Consider the following 27092-nt stretch of genomic DNA (forward strand, 5'->3'; position numbering starts at 1 on the left):
CAGTGTTAATTAATTCTAGCTTGCTGTTTTGTTTGAGGTCCTTGTAAACTGTTGCAGCATAATGATTGTATTCTGACAATTTTGTTGTTTTTAAATATTTATTAAAAATTGTGTTCAAATTCTAAGGGAAGAATCATTATACATGTAGTAAAAATATATAAATCGTCATGATTCCAAAGATGATTGAAACCTATCATGTCAAATGTTTAGTAGTTACTTTGTAATTAAAGGTATCTTATAACTTATTTGTATTGGTTAGAAATACTGTAGGGTTATAACCATAATTTGAATTTTCTTGGTTCAGTTGATAGCTTGTAAAACTGCTAAACTTCAAGTTTCCATATTTTAAATTTCTTGCTCATTTAGTCCAAACTTTGATGCTTTGATCAATTCAAAATTTCTTTAAAAGCCCACTACCTTTCAGAAACGGCTTTTAATTTTTAAAATGGGAACGTAAAACGAGATTGATAATTTTGTAGAGTTGCAAAAGTTATCAACTTACTGGTAATTCTACATTTATCATCACCTTCTGAACAATTTAAATTAAATAAATAAAATGTTAATTTTCATAACACGGGTCGTCTTATGTTTCCCGCCGTCGTCCTAAATCCCGCGCGGTAGCTGATTATCACTGCGCCAGAAGGCAAAACAGTGAAATGAAACCCAACTGTTATCATATATTACGCAGGATATCTTGCATAAGCTTCATGTTATAACCTCATCTTAAGCCATCGATATATATTTTCTTATGTTATCTATGATTTTTAGAAACCTTTAAATTTTGCTCTGGAAAGGAAGTGGGCCTTTAAAGTCATATCTTGTACACATGTATATGAAAAGTAAATTACAGTTCAAATATTTTATTTAGATTTATGAAATAATAAGAAGTAGAAATAATTTTCCAAGAATGCTGAAAATATTCTTATGATCATGAATACAAGTTATAAATGTTTACATCCCTTATTGTAATCCTATATATTTATGAGGAGTTAATTTAATACCAGGTAGCAGAGATCGACCTACTGACATATTGGAACTCTTCTGTTTCAAAGACTGAACAAATGAGTTATGATTTAATGCACAAAATGTTTTAATTTATTTTTTGACAGATACCATTTTGAAATATCTTTAATTAATACAGTTAGTTAGATATATATAATGTAGTAAGTTGTTGATCTTTTCAGATTACTTATAGGTTTATTGAGTTTATTATTGCAAGTTACTTAGACATGGTAGATTTTGACATGAAATTTGATTTGTGGTTGCAAGAGCTATAGTTTATGATTTTTTTTATTTGTTTAATATCATAATTACAGAAGAAAATCACTCCAATAAAGTAATTTCTATATGAAAAAATGTTATATTTTATATACAAAAACCAGGAAATTTCTATAGTCTTAAATTAAATAGTCTGAAATTAAGAAGTACACCAACCTAAGATCATCATCAAAACTCCAGGGGTTACTATCACTGACTTTATATCCACCCCTGTACTATATCTCATAGTAAAACTTGAGGCAGTTCAGAAAAACTGATCAATCACAGGCCCACAGATCTTTCCGTTGAAGACTACAGAGAGAGCGTTGCCCAACTTCAAAGCTACACAGTCAACCACAGTGTACCGTTGGAAAGCTCTTTTGATGTGCCTCAAAGACTAAATTACCTGTATCTTTTGTTTCCTCCATTTTCTATTTTTAATGAAATAATTTACCCACTATACAATTGTGATGTAGACCACTATATTGCATAGACATATTAGCTATCAGATGGATAAAGTGCCAACCAGATATCATAAAACTGATTTTATTTTGAAAATACATTCTCTGTTCAGCGTTTGCAGTATCCATAAACTTTTCATTCAAACAACTTATTCTCAATATCCTATAGTCCTTGAGTATTGAAATTACATCTGTAGTGAGTTAGTTCAAATGAATTTCGGTCACATGTGGTCAAAAAGCTAAAAACCGAGACGAGAGAAGGGAGGAACCTCTTGGGGCCAAATGAGAGATGATATAGAGTCTGTAAACCTTCCAGTAAGACCAAATGATGTAAAGGAATGAACATGAAAGGAAGTTTCAGAAGTTGAGAAGAAGGCAAGGGCAGCATCAGCACCCGGACCAAACGGCGTTAACAAGGTGTATAAGAAATGTCCGAAGCTTCTACAGACTTTGGAAATTGATGAGAGTGGGCTGGAGGAAGGGAAAGATACCATCGTGCCGGCATTCTACTGAGGGCTGCTTTGTTCCAAATGAGGAAAATTCCAAAGAGTAAGGGCAGTTCAGAACAATCTCATTGCTGAATGTCAAAGGAAAGATTTTCTTCCGGGTATTGGCCAGGCGAATGACAACATACATGACTTCAAATGAGTATGTTGAGACATCATCACAGAAAGGTGGGTAACCTGGTTTTTCTGGATGTGTGGAACATACCAGTGTGTTAAGTGAACTGATCAGGGAAGCGAAGGTGAACTGTGGAGACCTGACAGTAGTATTTGGCTTGACCTGGCGAATATGTAAGGCGCCATCCCACACAAGTTAATAGAGGACTCTGGAACAGTACTACATCCATGGGAAGGTGAAGGGAATCTAAGCTATTTCCATGGAATTCATCTGCTGTTTGCTCCCAAGGATTATGTAACATCATGGTAAAACCTTGGAGAAAGAAAATTTAACAGGCTGTACAATTTCTGTAGTGTTGTTCATTATGGCTATGAACATGATCATCGAAGCAGGGAAAAAGAGAGACAAGAGCCCCGCTGTGTCTAGAACCTACATCAGACAACCATCTAGCTGAGCATTCATAGATGATCTGACAATCACTGCATCAACACATGTCCAGGGAAGATTGATCCTGACAGCACTGGAGGAGACAGTATCCGGGGCCAGGATGAAATTTAAGCCAATAAAATCCGGGTATTAAAAGCAAGGTAGAGCAGCAAGTTTGTGAAGGACTAAGAAATATCGACAAGACCGGCCTACCGGGGAAGTTTATGGCATGGCTATTCCAACAACGACTACTGCCACGACTATCCCATACTCGATCCTCCAGGGCTTCCGATAACTTACGACTTCTACACCCTTGGACTATCTCATAGTAAAACTGAAGGCAGCTCAGGGGAAAATATCTGAACCAATCACAGGCCTGCAAAGATTTCTTTTGAAGGCTACAGAAAGAGTGACGCCCCACTTCAAAGCCACTCTTAGATGTTCATCAAATGACTACATTACCTGTTCTGTTCTGTTGCCTCCAGTTTTACTATGAGATAGTCCAGGGCATCCTCGATACTCCAGGGCTTCCGATCACTTACGATCTCTACACCCCTGGACTATCTCACAGTGAAATTGAAGGCAGCTCAGCGGAAAACATTTGACCAATCACGGGCTAGCAAATATTTCATTTGAAGACTACAGAGAGAGCGACGCCTAACATCAAAGCCACAGAGTCAACCACAGTACCGTTAAATACGGCTCTTTTGATGTACATCAAATGACTAAGTTACCTGTTCTATTCTGTTGCCTCCAGTTTTACTATGAGATAGTCCAGTGGTGTAGAGATCGTAAGTGATCGGAAGCCCTGGAGTATCGAGGATGAGTCCAGGGGTGTAGCGATCTTAAGTTAGCGGAACCCCTGGAGTATCGAGGATGCGACCATCCTGGCCATTGAAGTTATACAAGATCTCTGTATCAACAGTCGATGGGCCTGAGAGGAGAATAAGTAAATATCTTTGGAGACAGTATTCCTTGGTGCTTCTCATCAACAGCACTATACAGTCGGAAATCAAAACTTTAGCTCCCATTAACATCAAAGGTGAAGGAGTACAAAGACGGAAAGCAAGACTCGTCATGACTGTCAAAGACTCACGGGGTGAGAAAGTAAGACAAACAGTGAGTAGAGGTGAGAATAGGAAGGAGGTGGTCACCCAGCAAAGCTGTATCTGAGGCACAGAGCAGACTTCGCCAGAAGGATATTATTTAGACAGCTTGCTTAGGAAGACAGGAGCTGGGAAGAGGTCAGACAACAGGATGGTAAGAAGTCCATGTATCAGAGAGAAGATAGCAAGTGCTAAGAGGGATTAAGCAGCCAGTAGTGGAGACAAGAAAAGTATAAAGCAGTAGAAATAAGAAGTCAGGGAGCATAGACTATGTATGAAACAGAAGAAAGAAAATTGTCCTGGGCAGAAATCTGGAAATACACACCATGGTAGTTCCTGTTCATTTTCGGTGTACGATGCAACACTAACCAATCTTCACAGGTGGGGACTGGTGGAATAACCTACATGCCAGCAGTGAGACAGGGCTGATCGCCTAGATCACTTCCTCTCATCGTGTGAAGTGGCACTGGCTCAAGGGCGCGGTACGCATGACCAGTTGTTCAGACAGCTTGTTGGCACCTTTGAAAGAGGGAGGAAGAAAGTAAAGTGAATGCAGAAAGGACCAACATGGATCCAGTTTCAAAAGGAGGAACAAACGCCGATGAAATCAGCTAGTAAGACTAATCTAGGTGCCCTATGATGTGCAGAAGACTGATAGATGCATGTTGACCTGGGAGGAAAGCCTGGCATGGTGATGTTGTACCAGTATCCAAGCGAGAAGAAACTGGTCAGGGTTGAAACAGTCGAAGATAGATGACGACGAAGGTTAAAGTACAGCAACACCACTAGCTCTGTTTGGGTACTAGAGGCCTTATAAAGACCTTATATTGGACCTGTAACATATTGGGATCAATGTATAGATATAGGTTCGTGGAACTTCAAGGTCATACATGTAGCTTGGGGTCAAATAAGCTTAAATCTTCAAATGACTTCTTGTCAATAACTAGACCAGAACATTGTCATGTTGAGATTGATGAAGGGATATTAGGTTTGTCAAATAAATGACCTTGAGGTTCCATGAAGGCCATAGCAGAGATTAAAATAGACTAGTAAATTAAATATCTGGTCATATGGTAAAAAAATAAGCTTAAAGCTTAAATCTTAAACTTCTTCTCAATAACTAATTAAAAAAAGAGGCCTTATAAGGACCTGATGTATCTTGATGGGTTGAAGGGCTAGCAATTTTGTTCAAATCAATATGATTTTGACCTTCATTCAAGGTCATAGGTATGACTGTTGACTGCATCTGACTTACAGCTAATTACAGCTGAAGCAAAATATAACTTAATAACAACGACTGACGTCAACATTCATACTAGTAAGAATGTTTTGATTTCATTTAATTTTACTCCCAGTGTTTGTGCGGCTCAAACACTGGGAGTAAAATTAAATAAAATCAAAACATTCGTACTATAGGCTTAATGGTCTATTGGGTCCTGAAAATACATCTTTTTGTACTTCATACTTGTTCAATACAAATAGTTCTACACATGAAAAGATAAAATGTCTCCGGTCAAGGACCAAAATAATTTGCGAAGACGCAATGTTGAATTCTACACATGAAAAGATAAGATGTCTCAGGTCATGGGCCAAAATAATTTGCAAAGACTTTCTAATGTTGAAGTCAATATCGAATCAATATGTCAATTTTGTCAGGTTCTTTTTGTAAAACTATCTAACATTTATCTTTTACTTTTAAAACTGATACATAAGTTAAATTTTAAAATCATTGATGAGTGACAAGAAGTAAGCGTTGTGCAACCTAACACTCCAATAACTTATTACTTCCCTTTGTGGAACTCTTTATTGTGTCTTTCGCCGGGCGATAAGCTGCACGCGTATGTTGAACAGATACTTCAACTTCTAAACTAATTTACAACATGAATCGAATTGTGACATGTCCCTTGCGAGGAGCTTGCACGTTCTCAAGAACGTTTTCAACCTTACTGAGAAAGCCAAATATATGTAGAAACAGTAAGTATGCCATAACGATGTGCGAGTTCCATGGCGGTAGAAGGTCGTTGGCCTAACGAAATGAAGTTCTGAAGGACATTTTTTTCTGTTAGCACGGTTAATATCTTAAGAAGATGTACTATAATGTAATTGATTTTTATCAATTTCATTTGACTTAATTGCCCCACCTGTAACAGTGATATATCCAGATACTGAACATGCATGTGAGGCGATGTTTCAACTTGCTTGAGGACTGATTTTTGTCTACGTCAGAGATGTGTTTATATATAATATACTTTTGCTGAAAAAGTATACATACATATTTACGGGTGCTTGTAGGCCTGAATATGTTTTTTATACAATCTTACTGTAATACAGTGGTAGATAAATAAATAGATTTTAATTGTTCATATTAGATCATGTTTGCCTTGAAATTTGAAGCTCTGTAGATTATCATTCCATTTTTTTTCTGTCAGGTAAAATACAGACATTGCCTAATAGATGGTCATCCACCCGTCAGGGACAAATGTCTGAACAAGCTGTCTATATCACTGCTGTCGGTGTTGTTGTAGGCTTCACAGCATTCGGGGTAGGTGTACTGATGACAAATGATCAAATATGATGTAGTAATTAAGGTAATAAAAATATGATTAAAGGCACGCCTTTCCAAAGCAAAATTTAAATGTTTCATAAAACATTAATAACATAAGATAATGTATATCAATTACCTAAGATAGGGTTACAACATCAAACAAATGCAACATTTTCTCTGTAATCTACGTCTACGCTAACAGTGAAGATACATTTCGCTGTTTTGCCATCTGGCACAGTGATATTCAACTACTGTGTGGTATTTATGACAACAGAGGGAACCATAAGACGACCCACTTTATGAAAATTAACATTTTATTCATTTTAATTAAATTGTTCAGACGGTGATGATAAGTTTAGTATTAACGGTAAGTAAAGTTTAGAATTAACGGTAAGTTAGTAACCTTTGCAACACTACAAAATTGTCAATCTTGTTTAACCTTCCAATTTTGAAAATCAAAAGCTTGTTGGAAAAGGTAGTGGGCTTTTAATAATAATAAATAATTTAGATTTATTGCAATCTATGTTATTTCCTTTACCATATATGGATTCAGACTTGCAGTTCTGAATATTACTGGAGACTTTAAAAAACTATTACATTACATGTATATTGGTGATGAGAATACATGTATTTCTTGTTTAATGATCTTAAAATGTTGTTTTACTTGAAATAAATTACTTTCTTTTTCTTTTTTTTCAACAGATAATTTACACTAAAAATTCATGGTCTGACTTATCAACCAAGAAGGGAGCAGTCAAAGGTAGCTATTCTTTGAGATAATTTACACTACTGTAATACTTGGTAAAGTTTTGAATGATGTTAAAGTACCTTAAAATAAAGATTAGAGTTCAGTGACAAACACCATGTGTATGTATTTTACTAGAAAAAAAACACCACCATGAAATCTCATGGAAAGGGAGGCAACCAATTCTGAAATGTAAGTGTGGTTACCCTACCGTTAGATAGGGTATGTACACCGGCTAAATTACTGTATTTGATGAAATATGGGTATATATCTCTGTAATGGACTGAATTTTAGTTGATTTGGTGAAAACAGATGTTTAGACATAAATTATTTTCGTTCAAATCAAAAGTGATAATTTGAAATATATGTATACCAAATAAGAAAGTGACACATGAATATCATTGAAATCATTAACTTATCATCTTGTCATATATGTCAGATACATGTACTTACAATTTAATAACCACACTGCAACAAAAAAATTTTTTTAACCTAAAGTATCACGAGCTGTGAAAGTAGAGGTTCCACCACCACCCCCACCACCACCAGCTTTCATAACCGAACACGCTCAGTATCTCATCATTGGGGCAGGCACAACCGCCTTTACTGCTTACCAGGAAATTAAAGCCAGAGACCCCACAGCAAAGGTAAGCTTAGTCAAAGTCAGAGACCCCACAGCAAAGGTAAACATAGTCAAAATCAGAGACCCCACAGCAAAGGTAAACATAGTCAAAATCAGAGACCCCACAGCAAAGGTAAACATAGTCAAAGTCAGAGACCCCACAGCAAAGGTAAACATAGTCAAAATCAGAGACCCCACAGCAAAGGTAAACATAGTCAAAATCAGAGACCCCACAGCAAAGGTAGGCATGGAGGTCTGACAGTGTTTCTACTGAAATCATAGTCAATAGCAATATGTTGAAAAGATCTTATGTATATTCAGAAGAGATCTTGTGTAAAATTTTAATCACTTTGCAACCTATGTTGTTTAAACTATGGACTAGTACAAGTTAAGTACTAGTTGAAGTTTAATGGAAATGAGGACTTAGTAAAAAAAATATACTAAGTTCTATAGATATCTAAATTTGGCTAGCCTAAGACTTTTGACATGGTTGGAAAAGAAAAGAAAAATGGCTTACAGTTGCCATAAATTCATTAGCATTTGGATCAATTCTGTCAGTTGTTGTAACAGATAGGGTATCTGTAATTTGACATGTGATATGCTTCAAAAAACGGTTACCATGGAAAGATATTACTGTAACACTTGGTTACCATGGTCTCAGATAAGTGGTAAGTGTTTGTCAGTTGGTTAAATGTTGTTTACTACTAGTTTCAAGTATTTGTGTGATTTTGCAGGTGTGGATCATTGGAAAGGAAAACTACATACCCTACAGCCGGCCATATCTGTCTAAATACCTGTGGTACCTCGCGCCAGAGAAGATCAATACATGGACAGAACAGGATCACCCTGTAGGAGCAAAGAGGTATTTATAATACTTTAGGGCCAAGATGTTTATTACATATCCTAAAAACGGTTAATATTGCATGAATGTTATGGTGTGTTCCAGGTATGCTTTCTTATTATAATAGACCATTCAACACGTCCATGTTCAAAAAAATCATTGGATAATGAATTAATGGGGGAAGGGGAGACAACTTTATCAGAGAAATCCCATTTCTAACCCTAAGATGTTATTACATTAGAATTTAAATATCAAGCCCTTTAGTGTAACTTACCTAAACCAAAAACGGGACCAGTATATATATATGTCTAGGTAACAATAAAAAATATCAAATAAAATTATGTACATTGTAAACCTGCAGACATCTGTCTTTGTGTTTGATAAACCTATGACACAGATATTGGATTAGTATTACTTTAATGTCATAGTTGTGTTTGATAACTCTACGTCAGAGTTATGTGATGATGTTGCATTGTAGTATCTTCTACGAGTCTGAGAGCTATTACTTCTCTGGCAAGGAGCTGGCTGAGAATGAAAATGGAGGTGTTTGTGTGATAGGAGGGCAAAAGGTAGGTATAGTATTTTAGTCTTAGTTAAACTAAGTTAGATACTGTATAGCAGTTTAAACTTGTGTGGCGCATATTTTTAATAAGTGTTTCATTATCAAAACATAATCACAGAGTTTCATTATTGCAGTACATCAATTTCTCTTTTAATATGCAATATTAGCACTTTTGCATAACAATAGTGAAACTAAAAAAATTATCCACCATACACTATATTGACTCCGTCTGATATCTGTTAAGTAAGATATGCCTTGGACAAAACTTTTAAAAAGAAAAAGAAAAATGTGCTGTTAACTATTAAAGTGATTAAAGAAATGTTTCAGAATAGGATTCTTCAATGTACAAAACCCTTTGACTCCAAGACAAAATAGTTAATATCCATGGACTGTCGATTTTAGAAAATAGCTATGGGAGAAATTCCTGCACAAGACCATTTAATAGCTCCAAATGGCGTGAGCAGATGTTTTTCTGAAGGCTGTAATTCTAATATGTATTCTTCGCTTGATTGCATTTATTTTATTCCGATTTCAGGTAACAAAGTTGGATGCAGATAAAAAGAAAGTATATTTGGAGTGTGGAAAAGAAATAAGCTTTGGAAAATGTCTTATAGCAACAGGTAGGTATGTGAGGAACAAATTATCCTCGATACTTGATATTTAAGTTTATACGAAATTTGATGGTAAATTATGGAATCAATTTTAACAATAATTTATAATTGAGGGGAGATAACTCATATAAGATGCTCTACCGCTGGTATATTTTCTCTATCAAAAACAGGAGCAGACGAATTAGTATTTTTCTTCAGTCACCAAAATTAATTACTTTACACCATTACCACCATTGAAAAGTTTGGGCTTCTATTAAAATTTCACTTAAAGATAAAAATATTAAAAATAATTAATTTTGTCCTGAAATTATTCCATGGCCCTATGTCCTATATGGAATGAAGTACTGATTGCGCATGCACCAATAGCAAAATAAATAATTTTATATAATTTTTTTGTGTTAAATAGACATATGTTATTATACATTGTATACCATTAAACGCCAATTATTGTTCAATTGATGAGTATCGTTTATGCTCTGCAGGGATCAATCTAGCTCTGATTTATAACCATTTATGGGTAAATTTCCCCTCAAGGAATGAAATCCCCTCTGGCCTAAAATTCCCCTGAAGATTTAAAAATTCCCCATTGGAAGCTATAAAATGACCGTTTTTGTAACACAATTTCCCCTGAGACTTACTTTTCATTATTTTTTTAGCTCACCTGGCCCGAAGGGCCGGTGAGCTTATGTCATGGCGCGGCGTCCGTCGTCCGTCGTCCGTCCGTCGTCCGTCCGTCAACATTTCCTTTAAATCGCTACTAGTCATAGAGTTCTGCATGGATTGTAACCAAATTTGGCCACAAACATCCTTGGGGGAAGGGGAACAGAACTTGTATAAAGTTTGGCTCTGACCCCCCGGGGGCAGGAGGGGCGGGGCCCAATAGGGGAAATAGAGGTAAATCCTATAAATCGCTACTTGTCCTAGAGTTCTGCATGGATTGAAACCAAATTTGGCCACAAACATCCTTGGGGTAGGGGAAAGAACTTGTACAAAGTTAGGCTCTGACCCCCGGGGGCATGAGGGGCGGGCCCAATAGGGTAAATAGAGGTAAATCCTATAAATCGCTACTTGTCCTAGAGTTCTGCATGGATTGTAACCAAATTTGGCCACAAACATCCTTGGGGGAAGGGGAACAGAACTTGTATAAAGTTTGGCTCTGACCCCCCGGGGGCAGGAGGGGCGGGGGCCCAATAGGGGAAATAGAGGTAAATCCTATAAACCGCTACTTGTCCTAGAGTTCTGCATGGATTGTGACCAAAATTTGGCCACAAACATCTTTGGGAGAAGGGGAACAGAACTTGTATAAAGTTTGGCTCTGACCCCCGGGGGCAGGAGGGGCGGGGCCCAATAGGGGAAATAGAGGTAAATCCTATAAATCGCTACTTGTCCTAGAGTTCTGCATGGATTGTGACCAAATTTGGCCACAAACATCCTTGGGGAAAGGGGAACAGAACTTGTATAAAGTTAGGCTCTGACCCCCGGGGGCATGAGGGGCGGGGCCCAATAGGGGAAATAGAGGTAAATCCTATAAATCGCTACTTGTCCTAGAGTTCTGCATGGATTGTAACCAAATTTGGCCACAAACATCCTTGGGGGAAGGGGAACAGAACTTGTATAAAGTTTGGCTCTGACCCCCTGGGGGCAGGAGGGGCGGGGCCCAATAGGGGAAATAGAGGTAAATCCTATAAATCGCTACTTGTCCTAGAGTTCTGCATGGATTGTAACCAAATTTGGCCACAAACATCCTTGGGGGAAGGGGAACAGAACTTGTATAAAGTTTGGCTCTGACCCCCGGGGGCATGAGGGGCGGGGCCCAATAGGGGAAATAGAGGTAAATCCTATAAATCGCTACTTGTCCTAGAGTTCTGCATGGATTGTAACCAAATTTGGCCACAAACATCCTTGGGGGAAGGGGAACAGAACTTGTATAAATTTTGGCTCTGACCCCCTGGGGGCAGGAGGGGCAGGGCCCAATAGGGGAAATAGAGGTAAATCCTATAAATCGCTACTTGTCCTAGAGTTCTGCATGGATTGTAACCAAATTTGGCCACAAACATCCTTGGGGGAAGGGGAACAGAACTTGTATAAAGTTTGGCTCTGACCCCCTGGGGGCAGGAGGGGCGGGGCCCAATAGGGGAAATAGAGGTAAATCCTATAAATCGCTACTTGTCCTAGAGTTCTGCATGGATTGTAACCAAATTTGGCCACAAACATCCTTGGGGGAAGGGGAACAGAACTTGTATAAAGTTTGGCTCTGACCCCCCGGGGGCAGGAGGGGCGGGGCCCAATAGGGGAAATAGAGGTAAATCCTATAAATCGCTACTTGTCCTAGAATTCTGCATGGATTGTGACCAAAAATTTGGCCACAAACATCTTTGGGAGAAGGGGAACAGAACTTGTATAAAGTGAGGCTCTGACCCCCCGGGGGCAGGAGGGGCGGGGCCCAATAGGGGAAATAGAGGTAAATCCTATAAATCGCTACTTGTCCTAGAGTTCTGCATGGATTGTAACCAAATTTGGCCACAAACATCCTTGGGGGAAGGGGAACAGAACTTGTATAAAGTTTGGCTCTGACCCCCAGGGGGCAGGAGGGGCGGGGCCCAATAGGGGAAATAGAGGTAAATCCTATAAATCGCTACTTGTCCTAGAGTTCTGCATGGATTGTAACCAAATTTGGCCACAAACATCCTTGGGGGAAGGGGAACAGAAAACAGAACTTGTATAAAGTTTGGCTCTGACCCCCCCGGGGGCAGGAGGGGCGGGGCCCAATAGGGGAAATAGAGGTAAATCCTATAAATCGCTACTTGTCCTAGAGTTCTGCATGGATTGTAACCAAATTTGGCCACAAACATCCTTGGGGGAAGGGGAACAGAACTTGTATAAAGTGAGGCTCTGACCCCCCCGGGGGCAGGAGGGGCGGGGCCCAGTAGGGGAAATAGAGGTAAATCCTATAAATCGCTACTTGTCCTATAGTTCTGCATGGATTGTAATCAAATTTGGCCACAAACATCCTTGGGGGAAGGGGAACAGAACTTGTATAAAGTTTGGCTCTGACCCCCTGGGGGCAGGAGGGGCGGGGCCCAGTAGGGGAAATAGAGGTAAATCCTATAAATCGCTACTTGTCCTATAGTTCTGCATGGATTGTAATCAAATTTGGCCACAAACATCCTTGGGGGAAGGGGAACAGAACTTGTATAAAGTTTGGCTCTGACCCCCTGGGGGCAGGAGGGGCGGGGCCCAATAGGGGAAATAGAGGTAAATCCTATAAATCGCTACTTGTCCTAGAGTTCTGCATGGATTGTGACCAAATTTGGCCACAAACATCCATGGGGGAAGGGGAACAGAACTTCTATAAATGTTGGCTCTGACCCCCCGGGGGTAGGATGGGTAGGGCCCAGTAGGTGAATTAGAGGTAAATATTCGAATTCCTTCAGAAAAGAAACAATGAACCTGTATTTAGAACATTACTTGGCATTACAAACCAGGTGAGCGATACAGGCCCTCTGGGCCTCTTGTTTCACTTTTAGCTACTGCATATTTTATGATAAACTCAAATTTGTCATTATTGAGCTTAAAATCTTGTTTTACTAAATTCAAAAATAAAATTAGTTGTTTTACAGTAATTTATCATCAAAATGAATATAGTTTTGGACCAAAATAAGAAGATTCAAATTCCCCTATATTTCGCCAAATTTTCCCCCTATTTTGAAAAAGGGTAGTTTCCCCCGATAACCTAGATTGATCCCTGCTCTGTTGGCGGCGGTGGGGTTTGATCCCTGCTCTGTTGGCGGCGGTGGAACATCTTTAAAAATTTTATATCACACCTATATTCTTCTTTTTAAGGTGGTGAACCTAGAAATCTACCTATATTTAAAGAAGCACCAAAGGAAGTTAAGGATCGAGTGACAGTATTTAGAACGGTGAGTTAAATAGTTGTTCTAATTAATGATTATTTGATATGAAGTTCTGTTCAAATCAACTTAAATATATAATTGTAAAATTCCATGTGAATTATAAGCATGCATATCTGAAGTTATCTTCCTATGTTAAAATACATTCATGCTGATCTACATGAATTTAAACACGATTATCGTATTCTACCCAAAAAAGCCTCAATTTCACAAACTTTGAACTTAATGCAGACGAAAAATATGAACACTGAGTAGAGTTATTTTCTTAATTTTCATTGAAAATTGATTTGTGGCTTTTATTTAGTGCGGTAATTTTATGAAAACCTCACTCAAATTTGCTACAATTAAGCCCCTCTTAATTTTCATTTTAAGAACCCTGGGCACATATTGGGTCAAATATGGTACATGTTCTGTTTCTTGTTGCTGTTGAACCTTGGAATACAACTGAATCTGTTTATTTACAGGTTGATGACTTTAAGAAGCTTTACGCTCTGAGTAAATCTGCCAAGTCCATAGCTGTTATTGGAGGAGGATTCCTGGGGAGTGAGCTGGCAGTATCTCTTCAAGCCAGAGGTAATAGAAAAATAATTCTGGAATGATTGCTGATCAAGGCTTCAGAGTGTGATTATAAAACTTTCTTACCGATAATATCTAATTTAGCACATATTCAGATTTACACATCGCTGTAAAACAGCAATAAACAGAGAACTGGTGTTAACATAAAATCAGATGATAGATTCAATGGTAATAATTGATTTCGTGTGTAGTCTTCCTGGAATGTTTTCAGGCTAAGTCTGTATTAAACCTATTCCACTCAACAAGAAGGAACTTAATTCATTTTATTTTTTCTTTGTCTCCAGACTCAAAGTCTGTATGAACCATGATAGGTTGATGTTGTGGAAGTGAATAAAACGAATAATAGATAATCTTTAAAATATTTAGATAACTATAGAGATGGAAATGAAATAAAAGATATGATAACCTTTATTTTTATTTATAGCCAATCAGGAGAACAGTGGTCTGAAAGTAACACAAGTTTTCCCAGAGGGAGGTTAGTATTCTATACCGTATTTTCCGGAGTATAAGCCGTGACTTGTTTCCCTGAAAATCGGTAGTGCGGCTTATACACAAGTGCGGCTTATCCATGGACGAAAACCAAAATCTGACGATGTTTTTGCATTATTACGTCGTGATTTACATGTGAAAATCGTTAATTTTACTTGCCAGTTTTGTTAAGTTATACATCAACCAAATCACTGTAAAAGTGTTTAAAAGATAAAATATGCAATGAAAATATATTAAAGATGAAAATAATTACGTATCAGATGCATGTTCATTCGTAAAATTGTTTAATTCACGGAAAATCGGCCGACTGAAGCGTGGTTGTTTCCAGTCACAACAAAATGGCGGACTGATTTCGCTATCGATTTGCTGCAGGATTGTTACCAAGAAAATAATAACTAAAACGTCAAAATACGGTACTAATATATTTTTCAGTACTACTATACATTCACAGGTACATGTAGTTGGAAATATTCACAGTTGTTTTGATTTGGCTAATTTTGCGGATTCATACAAATTGGCGAAATTTTGTACCATTTGAAACTTTATCAAAAATCATGATTTTACACATTCCAGTCACTCAAGTAATTGACACTTTCAAAAGCTATACAAAGAATTTGTGAAAATAAACCCCAATGAATAAAGGTCCATATTGTAAATCGCAAAAATTTACAGTCTCAAAATTTCACTAAACAGTCAGTTATTCCCCATCCTCGATACTCCAGGGGTTCTGATCACTTACGATCTCTACACCCCTGGACTATCTCATAGTGAAATTGAAGGCAGCTCAGCGGAAAACATTTGACCAATCACAGACCAGTAAAGATTTCCTTTGAAGACTACAGAGAGAGTGACGCCTAACTTCAAAGTCACACAGTCAACCACAGTGTACCGTTATACGGCTCTTTTGATGTACTTCAAACGACTAAATTACCTGTTCTGTTCTGTTGCCTCCAGTTTTACTATGAGATAGTCCAGGGGTGTAGAGATCGTAAGTGATCGGAACCCCTGGAGTATCGAGGATGGTTATTCCCTTACTTGTCATTTAACACGGACAGAGATATCCACTCTGAGAGAAATATAAGTATATATCTATTCTACAATTGTAGTAACCTTTATATTTTGTTTCCAGGTAACCTTGGACTTGTCTTACCACAGCAGCTATGTCTATGGCTCACATCACACATCACATCTGGTAATGTTGTCTTCACTTTTCCTATACTGTTACAAATATTACCATATATTGAACTATGTGTACACATATATATAGTCAAAATTCAAAGGTTCCTTACGAAGATATTAAAAATTAACAATGACAAAAACTTGAAACTTTGTCGCAAGGCCTTTCTGGCTTAACAGGCATTTACAAATATAATATTTGCTATAATTGAAATTATTTCTAGTGTTGTTTTCTGTTTTGATTAATCTCGGCAAATATATGCAGACTTTAATGCATCAACAAGTATACTTCTGTATTTCAGAATATGTTGAAAATTACAGAGACATGGAATGGGAATATAAAGTGGTTACAGCAATATTGTTTTATCATTATATTTTAACATCATGATTAATTGTTTACATTTGAATTTTTTTTTCACATTTGAATGTGATTTTTACATTTTCAATGTATTGTTGTTTACATTTTCAATGTGTTTTTGTTTACAGAGGGAGTACAAGTACTGAGTGAGAGGACAGTAAGCAAAGTGGCCTATAAAGACAACAAAGTGGTGCTGAACCTTAGTGACGACACAGAGGTAAAAACTCTCATGGTTTTTGGTTTTACGGCATTTACGCTCACCTGGTCCGTCGTCCTTCATTCCATCAACATTTCCTTTAAATCGCTACTAGTCATTGAGTTCTGCATGGATTGTAACCAAATTCGGTCACAAAAATCCTTGGTGAAAGGGGAACAGAACTTTTATTGATTTTGGCTCTGACCCCCTGGGGGCAGGTGGGGTGGGGCCCAATAGGGGAAATAGAGGTAAATTCTATAAGTCGCTAATAGTCATTGAGTTCTGCATGGATTGTAACCAAATTCGGTCACAAACATCCTTGGTGAAAGGGGAACAGAACTTTTATAGATTTTGGCTCTGACCCCCTGGGGGCAGGTGGGGCGGGGCCCAATAGGGGAAATAGAAGTCGCTACTTGTCCTTGAGTTGTGCAGGGATTTTAATCAAATTTGGCCACAAATATCCTAGGTGAAAGGGGAACAGAACTTGTATAAATTTTGGCTCTGACCCTCTGGGGGCAGGTTGGGCGGGCCCAATAGGGGAAATAGAGGTAAATTCTATAAGTCGCTACTTGTCCTAGAGTTGTGCAGGGATTGTAACCAAATTTGGCCACAAATGTTCTTGGGAGAAGGGGAACAGAACTTGTATAAATTTTGGCTCTGACCCCCTGGGGGCAGGAGAGGCGGGGCCTAATAGGGGAAATAGAGGTAAATCCTATAAATCACTACTTGTCCTAGAGTTCTGCATTGATTTTGACCAAATTTTGCCACAAACATCCTTGGGAGAAGGGGAACAAAACTTGTATTAATTTTGGCTCTGACCCCCTGAGGGCAGGAGGGGCGGGGCCTTATAGGGGAATTGAAGGTAGATATTCAAATTCCTTTAGATAAGAAACAATGAAGCTGTATTCAGAACATTACTTGGCATTACAAACCAGGTGAGCGATACAGGCCCTCTGGGCCTCTTGTTTCATGTACCAGTCAATGTTACATTGTAACCTCATATTTATAGGTAAAAGGGTAGCTTTGTTGTATAAGTTCAGATGATCTTTATTGCTTTGTTATAATATATATACCTACTTTTCACAGATAAACGCTGACCATGTGATAGTGGCTGTTGGCCTGGAGCCTAATGTAGAATTGGCCGAAACAGCTGGTCTGGAGGTGGATGATAGACTTGGTGGATTCCTCGTCAACTCTGAATTAGAAGCTAGAAGTAACGTTTGGGTGGTATGTATTACCTTTTTAATCATCCCTCTGTCCTTTTGGTCATTTTTTGCCAAAACTGTACTGAAATTGGTTATTACATTTGAAAGAAGATTTTGAAAATGTAAACTGTGTGCATGTTAACAAAAAATAAATATAGTTAAACTACACATAGTTGTAGCCGGTTGTTTTTACATTATTGTGTCAGAGGAACATATCACAGTATAATTCATAACCTTTTATCAATATACATAAAGAATTTTCCATAAATCCCTCAATTTTGGAAGTTGCAAACTATTGAAATACCTTTTTTGAGTTAAATACTTGCAGTCAAACCTGTCTATAAAAATTACCCAAGGAACAAAGAAAACATGGTCTTCATAGACAAGTTAAAATCTTTATAGACAGGTTGAATTGTGTTGAAATTGACCTTTTGAACAAAGCAGTTTTACCAAGTAGTCTTTATTCAGAGGTGATCGCTAAGACAGGTTTACTTTTTGTGTATCTCATAAAAATGCCATAGTTATTTCCCTTTAATCACTATACTGACATTTGAATGTGGATAACGCTTTTAAAGTAGCGTCAGTATTGAAGTTGAATTTCTTAAGAAAAATAATTCTATGAGAGTGATTGATATTTGATTTAACAGGCTGGTGATGCAGCCTGTTTCTACGACAGGAGGTTAGGACGGCGTAGGATAGAACATTACGACAACGCAGAACAGAGTGGTCGCGTCGCTGGACAGAACATGACAGGAGGTGGTCTGGCTTATACATACCAGTCTACCTTCTGGTCAGTATATTATAATATACTTGATATGTTTAATTTGCCAGAACATAATTTGTAAATTCCTGTAAATTCAACTGTGCATGATATTTTTCAGGATTTAAATGAGAGAATCCTGCTTAATTCAATAATGATATGCAAGAAAAATAAGCTGCCTAATTTTGAGGATGTATCATTTTACAAGTATCTGAGAAATTTACAGTCCTCTTGGTTGATATTTTTGCTGTCTAAACCTACGAACAGCTATGGGATATATATACAGCCAAGCAAATCCCAATTATGGAAATTTTTATCACACCCCTTCTTTTAATGTCTCTTGGGGAATACTCCTTACATAGACTAGCAGATTTGTTTTCAATTTTGATAATAGAAAGAATAACATGAAGTAGATGTTGATATAATTACAATATTGTGTTCTAGGTCAGACATTGGGGACGTCTCCATGGAGGCTGTTGGACTTGCCGATTCTAAACTGGAAACTACCACTATCAGCGAACTTGTGAAGGTATGATACAACTGCAGGGTCGTTGGGGGGACATCTGTAATGATTCACATTATATTCTGTATTTGTGATAAATAATACAATACATACTTTTTATTAATCCATTATAAATCACTTAAAAATGTTAGATTAATGTGATAATGTGGTGGGAATATTGTGATCTGAGAACGAAAAAATATACTTAAGTAATTTGATAGTATAATATTTTCTAATTATTATATATTTTGTATCAGTGCTTGGATTTATGAAAGATTATTTATATTAGTTATGTGAGATGTCTCTCTACACTTCGTATGGTGCGAGTTTGTTGTTTGTCTGAACTTAATGTTATTGTTTGTATGGTTCAAAGTTATAAAGATCTGAACTGAATCCTGTTTGATTTTCTGTGAGCAGGATGTAGAAGACGGCAGCAACAGAAAGGTGGTGTTCTACAGGAAAGGCGAGGACGTGGTCGGAATCCTTACCATGAACATTAAACGTAAAACAGAATTAGGACGCAGGGTATGAGAAATTTCTTTAATAGTTATTCAACAAAACAAAAACTTACATAATATAATTGAAAGTTTTAATTTTGTTGTTCATGGAATTTTAAAATTGATTTCTTGTAACTTGATGATGACGAAGGACTTTCATGATAATAAAAATGTATTTTGTCAGATTCTTAATGATGTATTATTATGAGTCTGAGTAATTTTACATCAACAGGTATATACAGGAGTGCGGCTTTGGTTTTGATCTTTGTAGATAATCATGTGGAAGATATTTTAATTATAAAAAGTAAAGGGATCGATGACAATTTGGATACAGGAAGAAATATGTCATAGATGGTCAGAATTAAAATTGTACAATTAATTTAGTAGTTGACTGTAGCTGTAACTTGTTTCCATTTATTTTGCAGTACATCGATAAAGGTCTTAAGGAAAAGGATATTGGTGAGGTTGCCAAGCAGTTCTTTGCTAAAGTTGAGGAAAAAACAGAAGAGCCTGAAAGCAATATTGAAAGTGCTATAGAGAATGTATCTCAAAAATAAATATTTTTATACAAGATCTCATGAAAGAACTATACTTATTAAGTTAACAGAACTTTTAGAGTCATGAGCAACAATGACTTTGTTGAACCTTCATAAAATGTTATGGTCATTGTTAATGCTATTTATACAGACTAAACCAAGTGCTAGTTTTTATATGTATATATTATATATGCCAAAACTTACCATACATTTCATGTTTGCCAATACTAAGTCAGTTAGAGTCAATAGTTTGAGAAGTCCATCAGAGATGTTTCTATTCATAGGAATGTAGAGTAATATATTTCATAAGTTAAGTCATCATGCCATAATGTAAATTCCTTGTTGCCACAATGAATACATACCAATTTTTACTCTGGGAGAATGTATAAAACTTTTGATCTTTATGGTGTTATGCAACCATGGTAGAATCTTAAATATTGACCTTAGACTTCACCTTAACCAGGTTGGTATAATACCATATCGACCAATGGTAAAATATTGATAAGTTTGTTAAGATATAAGGAATGTTTTATTTCCATACTTGTTGTCATCTTTCAGTTAATCTGACTCAAAAAGATATTTGTTGATTACTTTCCATGTTGTGTTTTATGAGATTTTACCCTCATTGGTCCTTTCACTCTCAAAACTTTGCATTTATGGACATCAACATGTTGAGGTATAATCTACTGCACTATAAATTGTCTAAATGCTCAGGACGATATTTGAAACTACTAGCTGTGATATTATACAAATAGCTAATTATCGTTGTTTAACATGAAATAAGTATTGAAAAGATAATGTGCTACTTTAGTCTCGCAAAACAACGGAAGAAATGAAAATATAAACACAACTGAATTTCTGTCTCATTAATTAATACAACTTGTGACATAGGTGCATAGTTACTGAACTGTAAAATTATTATATCTTTCCATCAACAAAGTTCAACATACATCTATGATCATATCAGAGTTAGTAACTTTCCTCCATCAGTAAAAAGGGAAGTAATCCTGATAGATCAAAATGGAAAATAATGCCACAGGAACATAGCACTTTATCATTGTAGAATTTTACAGTTCAAGTGTATGCCATGTAGTTTAAATACATATTAATGTTATAAGGTATGTTTTTTTCTTTATTTTAGAAATAAATTATGTTGATTCACAGGTTAAAGGTAGGTTTCGCCCAACCAAATAAATATTTATTTTGTAAAATTCGATAAACGGAAGAAAAGGTGATAAAACATATTAAAAGTACCTCAGTTTAATTTCTTAATGTGCATGAGATTGAACAAATATGTATTGAATACAAAATTGAAGGAAATCCTTGATTTATTGCAATCGTCAGGCTGACAGGATTGTATGCAAATAAAGCTGCGATGGATTGTGTTGTAGAAGTTTCGGGCATGCGCATTGTTACGCACTAAAGTAAACAAAATGGCTGAACGAAAGCGTGTGAGAAAAAAACATGTATCAGAATAGGCATCAAAGAGTAGGAAATTAGAATGGAATCGGTAGCATCCTAGTAGAGGAGTATTTTCCTGGTCAAGCTAGGCAACTGACCACCCATATTGTTCGCTGTAGGCATCGAAAATGATCTGAAGATAATATGTATGAACAGGATAAATTTCAATTTCATAAACTTTATATTTCATTGGGCGATACCTACCTTTAAGTCATTATCAAAAGATAAAAAATTTATTTAAAAAGTAAAACATTTGGTATTAAACTGCCTTGATAGGGTATTAGAACACCCAAACATTCCTTAGGTTGTAGTTCACTGTGGGTGGCATCACCAATTTTATATCAATCAACTGAATTGTGTGCGAGTGTTTGAAGTAATTTTCTGAATCTGAATCATGTATGTAGAAAAGATAGTCAAATAAATTGAAAGAAATTGTTAATGTTGGAATAAGAAAATAAAGGTTTGTGAAGACTAAGAATTTTCAGAAGGAAATACACATCTAGATGTTCATTCTGGTTATTGAATGTGTGTATATACTGTGTATATCAAATAAAAATAGGGAAAATAAATATATTTTTGAACAGCAAAGAAAAGATTTGTCTTTATTTTTGTTAGCTCACCTGTTTGAAGGGCAAGTGAGGTTATGCCGAGATGCAAGATCATCTTTTCCCTTTAAAAACCTTCTTGTCAAAGAGGTAGAGTCCTGGTATTTAATAGGCCAGTTGTATGCTGGAATGATGGGCTAGAGTTTGTTTAATTGAATGAATTTGACCTTCATTAAAGGCCAAAGTAACCTTAAGCTTGGCTTCTTTCAATGTCAGAGGGAAGGAATATAGGCTATATTCAACAACTTCTTGTCAAGATCAAATTAAAACGTTCTATATACTGATATTCTGCAACAAACTGGTATGACTTTAACCTTAATGAAAGGTCAAAAGAGTCAAATTGGCTAAATCTTTTTTAATGACTCCTTGGCCGTAATGGAGGCAGAATGACCAGATATTAATTAGACAATTAGCATGCTGGGATAAAGGGCATTAAGTTTATATATTCAAATTCATGACCTTTAAAACTTTCATAAAATAATGTCACAGGTCCAATAAGTTCTGACATCAACTAAGGGGTCTAATACCAAGCCTAGAGTGAATGAAGTTTTTTTTAATCAAATGGAATTGAGCATCATTTGAAGGTACCTGGGTCAAACATGGAAAGGTCTTCATTGATTCAATTGGGCCTTTGTCATACACCATGACTAACAATTAGCAGGTGAGCGAGTCAAGCCTATTGAACCCTTCTTCTGCAACAAGGTATTTTGTAATTGTGAGCTTCAGAGGTTACAAGTTTCAATCATCAACTTTTAAGATAGAGACTAGATTTGGTTCAGTCCTGTCGCGAAACTGGAGGGGATTATAACACTGTTGACAATAAAATCGGAACGGTTTGATGGATTTTAATGAAACTTCATACATTGGTAGTTTATTAGATAACACAACCTGGAGTTGAATCTGCTTCTGCAATACCTTGGAATGCTTGTTGTTACAGGTAAAAAGGACGAATACTTAACAACTTCTATGACATTGATTTGAAGATACATGTACAAACAGGCAATTATTCAAAACCAAATTACCAGTAAAGGTATTTTAATCTCCAATATGGTCAAACCACTTGATTCTAATGTAATTATGTTATTGAGATATATATAAAATTTGTCATTCTTGACCCAAATGATTTTGAATACTCATTATAGGTCAATGTTATTCAAATTACAAAATTCAGCAATCTATAGGTTCAGTAACTCAACTTACTGATCTTTTTATTGAAAGTGTTGCTGTGAATTTATGTTAAAACTATGAATTTCTCAAATATGGTAGCCCTTCATTCCAGCATGACAGTCTCTTTATTATTCAGACACGTTTTCAAAACTTTCAAGTCACCAAAATGAAATCACTTTAGATTCATAAGCAAACAATGGCATTAAATATTTATATTTTTATTTGATTTTTTTTTTTATCAGTGTTACTTATAGCACAAATACTCTTCTGAAACCTAAATCATTGTCCGACATTCTAGACTTTGTCATCTGAAACATTCTAAATGTTTCAAAAATTTTCCATCACAATGTTAATTCCTCCCACAACTTTATTCAAGGGAAAACACAACAAAGTTTCTTCAACACTGAACTTTTATCAACAGAAATGTATCATAATAATCATTAGAGTTCACACATTTACTAGTTTTCCACGAAGTTAATTATCGTACGTGTCGTAAATTGGTGGATCAATTTTGTAGCTGCTGGGCTTGCCTCTGGCATCTGTGTTAGGGTACATGGTTCTAAACTGTAAGAAATAATAGATATGACAAAATTAAAAAAAAAAAGAAAATAAAAATCAATAAAGTAATTAATATTACAAATAGTCCGTGACTTTAAGCACTAGTCCAATTACTATGACTAGTAATTTTACAGCCGGCTTGTGCCAATTGTAATGAACTAGTCCAATTGGACTATTACTACTAGTGGCTCCCCACCCGATTGAAATTGGTAAATATTATATTTACAAACAAGAGCAGTGGTCACTTGCGTTTTCAATATCTTTTGAGTGCAATATGTATCTGATTATTTCAGTATGAATGCATCCTTTTGTGAGAATTTAAATTCAAACTGTAATTTGGGTCAAAAATTCAAACTGATCATGAGCGAAGTGCTGATGCAAAACTGCTGTGTATTTAATTTGGACTAGTGATTAAATAGTAGGACTAGTAAAATTTTGAGGTTCGCTAGTCCAAATGACTAGCAGCAAAACAAATTAAAGTCACAGACTGTACAAAGTTTAAAGTAAAATTTTGATAGAGCAATAAATAGTAATACGCTCATATCAATCAGAACGGTAAACACAAAGTGAACAGCAATAAATTCTTAAGATTTTAATATATGTATATAATTCATATCACAATATAGCAGTATAATTTTGGCATGTTATATGAAATCAGTTGTAAAACTGGAGTCCTAATTTAATTATCTGATTAACATTTAACTATTCAGTTTATGCAAATTAATACAATTAATTGCAATGACTCAACAGAGTATTTACACATGTAGATATAACAATATAAACTAGGGAAAAAAAAAACCATTTTTGATTTCCCGAAAGGAGTATCTAAATCCAAACAAATCTATAAAAATGGTTATTGTTTATGTATTCAATATTTCTTATCTCTATACCAAAACTTACAACGTAATATAATGCAATGTTGATACCCAACAAGGCTGCTATTTGCATGTTAGACCTTGTATCCCTGGCCTTGTAATCCTCCTGGTAGGACCCCTGGGGGATGGGTAAACAGTCCATATCATTGTTATACTTTACAGCTATTTCTCTGTTGTTCCAGCTTCCATGGCGCACAGATTGGACGGCTGGAAAAGAAGCATTTCAATTATTTTTACATTTGTCAAAAAATCATCAATAGATCATGGATCTGGGAAAGGACAATTACAATCTTCAAAGTACATGTATGCCCATAGTACATTGTCTTTCAGACTCATTCTAATACAATAAATGATATTAGGTAGATTGCATCAAATTTAAAATGTGACTAGGAATAGAATCTAATATTGAAAATCATTTTTTAAAATTACATTTGGTTTCATTGTGTACTCTCCTGTGTTTATATATACTCAGGTCAGTGTCTACGTGTCAATATTCAATTTAAAGTGATGCTGTAATCTACTAATCATAACCTTGTAGCTCCTATAGGACCATCCTGAGATCCTCAATACTCAAGAGGTTACTATCACTGACATTATATCCACCACATGACTATCTCATAGTTAAACTGGAGACAACAGAAGACACAGGTAATTTGGTCCTGTGATGTACATCAAATGAATTATATATTAACGGTACAACACAGGTTGACGAGTAATCCCTATTGAGATTCCTCCTCTAGACTCTTTTATATTCGGACGTCTGATAGATGTCTCTCGTCGGAATCCCTACTCGAGCCTTCTAAACTCTATTCTGGAAAATCAAGTCAGGTTGACCTACCTCTTGTAAGGGTCTATTACAGAAATAATCAAACTGCAGTGGTTCCCATACTAGCACACATCGCTAGTGGAGATGTTTTTCTCTCCATACGCACATATATTATTTAGTGACACATATTAAAAACAAAGAACCATCCGATATTGTAAACAATGTTATGTTTCATCGCTACTTTGAGCAGCCATTTTGAAAGTCCCTCTCTGTCATGTGACCGCTATAGTCTGTTTCAATAAAATTCATTACCTGTGTAACCTTATTCCATTCAGTGTAATAGGCATTATCTGGAACGCACTATATAGTGGTCATGTGACAGCAAAGGACTTTCAAAATGGCTGCTCAAAGTAGCGATAGAACAAGACATCATTTGCAAAATGAGATGGTTCTTTGTTTTCAATACATGTCACTTCATAATATATGTGCGTTTCGAGAGAAAAATATCTCCACTATCGATGTGTGCCAGTGTGGGAACCTCTGCAGTTGGATTATTTCTGTAATAGACCCTTACAAGAGGTAGGTCAACCTGACTTGATTTTCCAGAATAGAGTTTAGAAGGCTCGAGTAGGGATTCCCACGAGAGACATCTATCAGACGTCCGAATATAAAAGAGTCTAGAGGAGGAATCTCAATAGGGATTAGTTGACGAGCAGCTTTGAAGTTGGGCTGCACTCTCTCTGTAATATTCAAATGAAGTCTCTGTGGGTCTGTAATTGGTCAGGTTTTTTCTCCTGAACTGCCTCCAGTTTTATTATGAAAATATATAGTCCAGGGTTGAATATCCTGGATATGATGTCAGTAATAGTAATCCCTGGACTATCGAGGATGCTTAAGGAGGTGAGGGAGGATAATCCCAACCCAGATTCTGCACCGGGTGATACATAAATGAGGTCATTCTCAGATAAAATTGGTCCCTCTGTATGACTTTCAAAAAAAGATCACTTTCTGTGCTTGGAAAAGGTATGGGGACGGCGTAAATGTTCAAAATTAAAAAAAATAAAAGCGCAGTCGATCAAGCGCCACTAGACGACTGGGAGTATGTGTTGATTTCCAAATATCATATTCGACAAATGATTTGATTCTTCAGATATCTGAGAAATGGTAATTTGACTCCTGAAACTGCTGAAAGTCATTAATAAAATGGGTGGCCTGAGCTGCATTTACATTTTAAACACAATTTCACAATATATTCAATATGTGTTTATGGATTAACACGCTTATTTATGCTGGACATTCACAAGGACACTCTCCCATACACAGGATTCACCAGGACCGGTATTACGTGCATTTCGGGACGGGAGGGGGGGTCCAACTTGGACACTCCATCAACTATTATGAATCTCATGTTCTCGGTAAAAGCCCTATTGATAATAAAATAAATTTAAATGCGTAAGATTTTAACTCACCAGCAGCCGATTGGCCAACCTTTCCAACCTGTCGTGCAATAAGTGATGTTCTTGACAACATTTTCGAAGAACGAGAGTGACCTTCGAAGACCTAAGTGGAAGATCAGGCACGGAGTAAATCAAATCAAATGTGAAGAAAAATTACAAATAATTTAGTAATGTGTCTTGCCCGATTATTTTATTCAATA

General features: G+C 36.4%; 2 protein-coding genes across 2 annotated transcripts; one reads left to right on the forward strand and one right to left on the reverse strand.

Moving 5' to 3' along the window:
- The first annotated feature begins 5676 nt into the window (after positions 1–5676).
- Positions 5677–21414, forward strand: LOC138328439 (apoptosis-inducing factor 1, mitochondrial-like). The gene is made up of 17 exons (XM_069275247.1): positions 5677–5845; positions 6301–6413; positions 7119–7176; positions 7660–7808; positions 8518–8645; positions 9103–9193; positions 9722–9806; positions 13641–13717; positions 14173–14281; positions 14709–14759; positions 15903–15965; positions 16436–16524; positions 17590–17730; positions 18356–18498; positions 18913–18997; positions 19388–19495; positions 19893–21414. The coding sequence occupies exons 1-17, from the start codon at positions 5752–5754 to the stop codon at positions 20022–20024; spliced, it is 1716 nt and encodes a 571-aa protein (XP_069131348.1). The 5' UTR covers positions 5677–5751; the 3' UTR covers positions 20025–21414.
- Positions 21415–23438: 2024 nt separating this feature from the next.
- LOC138328440 (uncharacterized) lies at positions 23439–27047 on the reverse strand. The gene is made up of 3 exons (XM_069275248.1): positions 26905–27047; positions 24695–24876; positions 23439–23800 (listed from the first exon to the last, which is right to left on the reverse strand). Exons 1-3 carry the CDS (start codon positions 26963–26965, stop codon positions 23711–23713), a joined length of 333 nt encoding a protein of 110 aa, XP_069131349.1. The 5' UTR covers positions 26966–27047; the 3' UTR covers positions 23439–23710.
- Positions 27048–27092: the final 45 nt, after the last annotated feature.

The sequence above is a fragment of the Argopecten irradians genome, chromosome 7 (assembly GCF_041381155.1).
Source record: "Argopecten irradians isolate NY chromosome 7, Ai_NY, whole genome shotgun sequence".
NCBI lineage: Eukaryota > Metazoa > Mollusca > Bivalvia > Pectinida > Pectinidae > Argopecten > Argopecten irradians.

Bases quoted from the DNA above. Each gene is read 5' to 3' on its own strand.
- LOC138328439 (XM_069275247.1), top strand. From the start codon at position 5,752: ATGAATCGAATTGTGACATGTCCCTTGCGAGGAGCTTGCACGTTCTCA. The intron at 5,846-6,300 runs GTAAGTATGCCA...TTTTTCTGTCAG, and splicing joins GCCAAATATATGTAGAAACA to GTAAAATACAGACATTGCCT. The intron at 15,966-16,435 runs GTAATGTTGTCT...TTTTGTTTACAG, and splicing joins CACATCACACATCACATCTG to AGGGAGTACAAGTACTGAGT.
- LOC138328440 (XM_069275248.1), bottom strand. From the start codon at position 26,965: ATGTTGTCAAGAACATCACTTATTGCACGACAGGTTGGAAAGGTTGGC. The intron at 24,877-26,904 runs GTGAGTTAAAAT...CTTCTTTTCCAG, and splicing joins GGTTGGCCAATCGGCTGCTG to CCGTCCAATCTGTGCGCCAT. The intron at 23,801-24,694 runs GTAAGTTTTGGT...TATTTCTTACAG, and splicing joins ACATTGCATTATATTACGTT to TTTAGAACCATGTACCCTAA.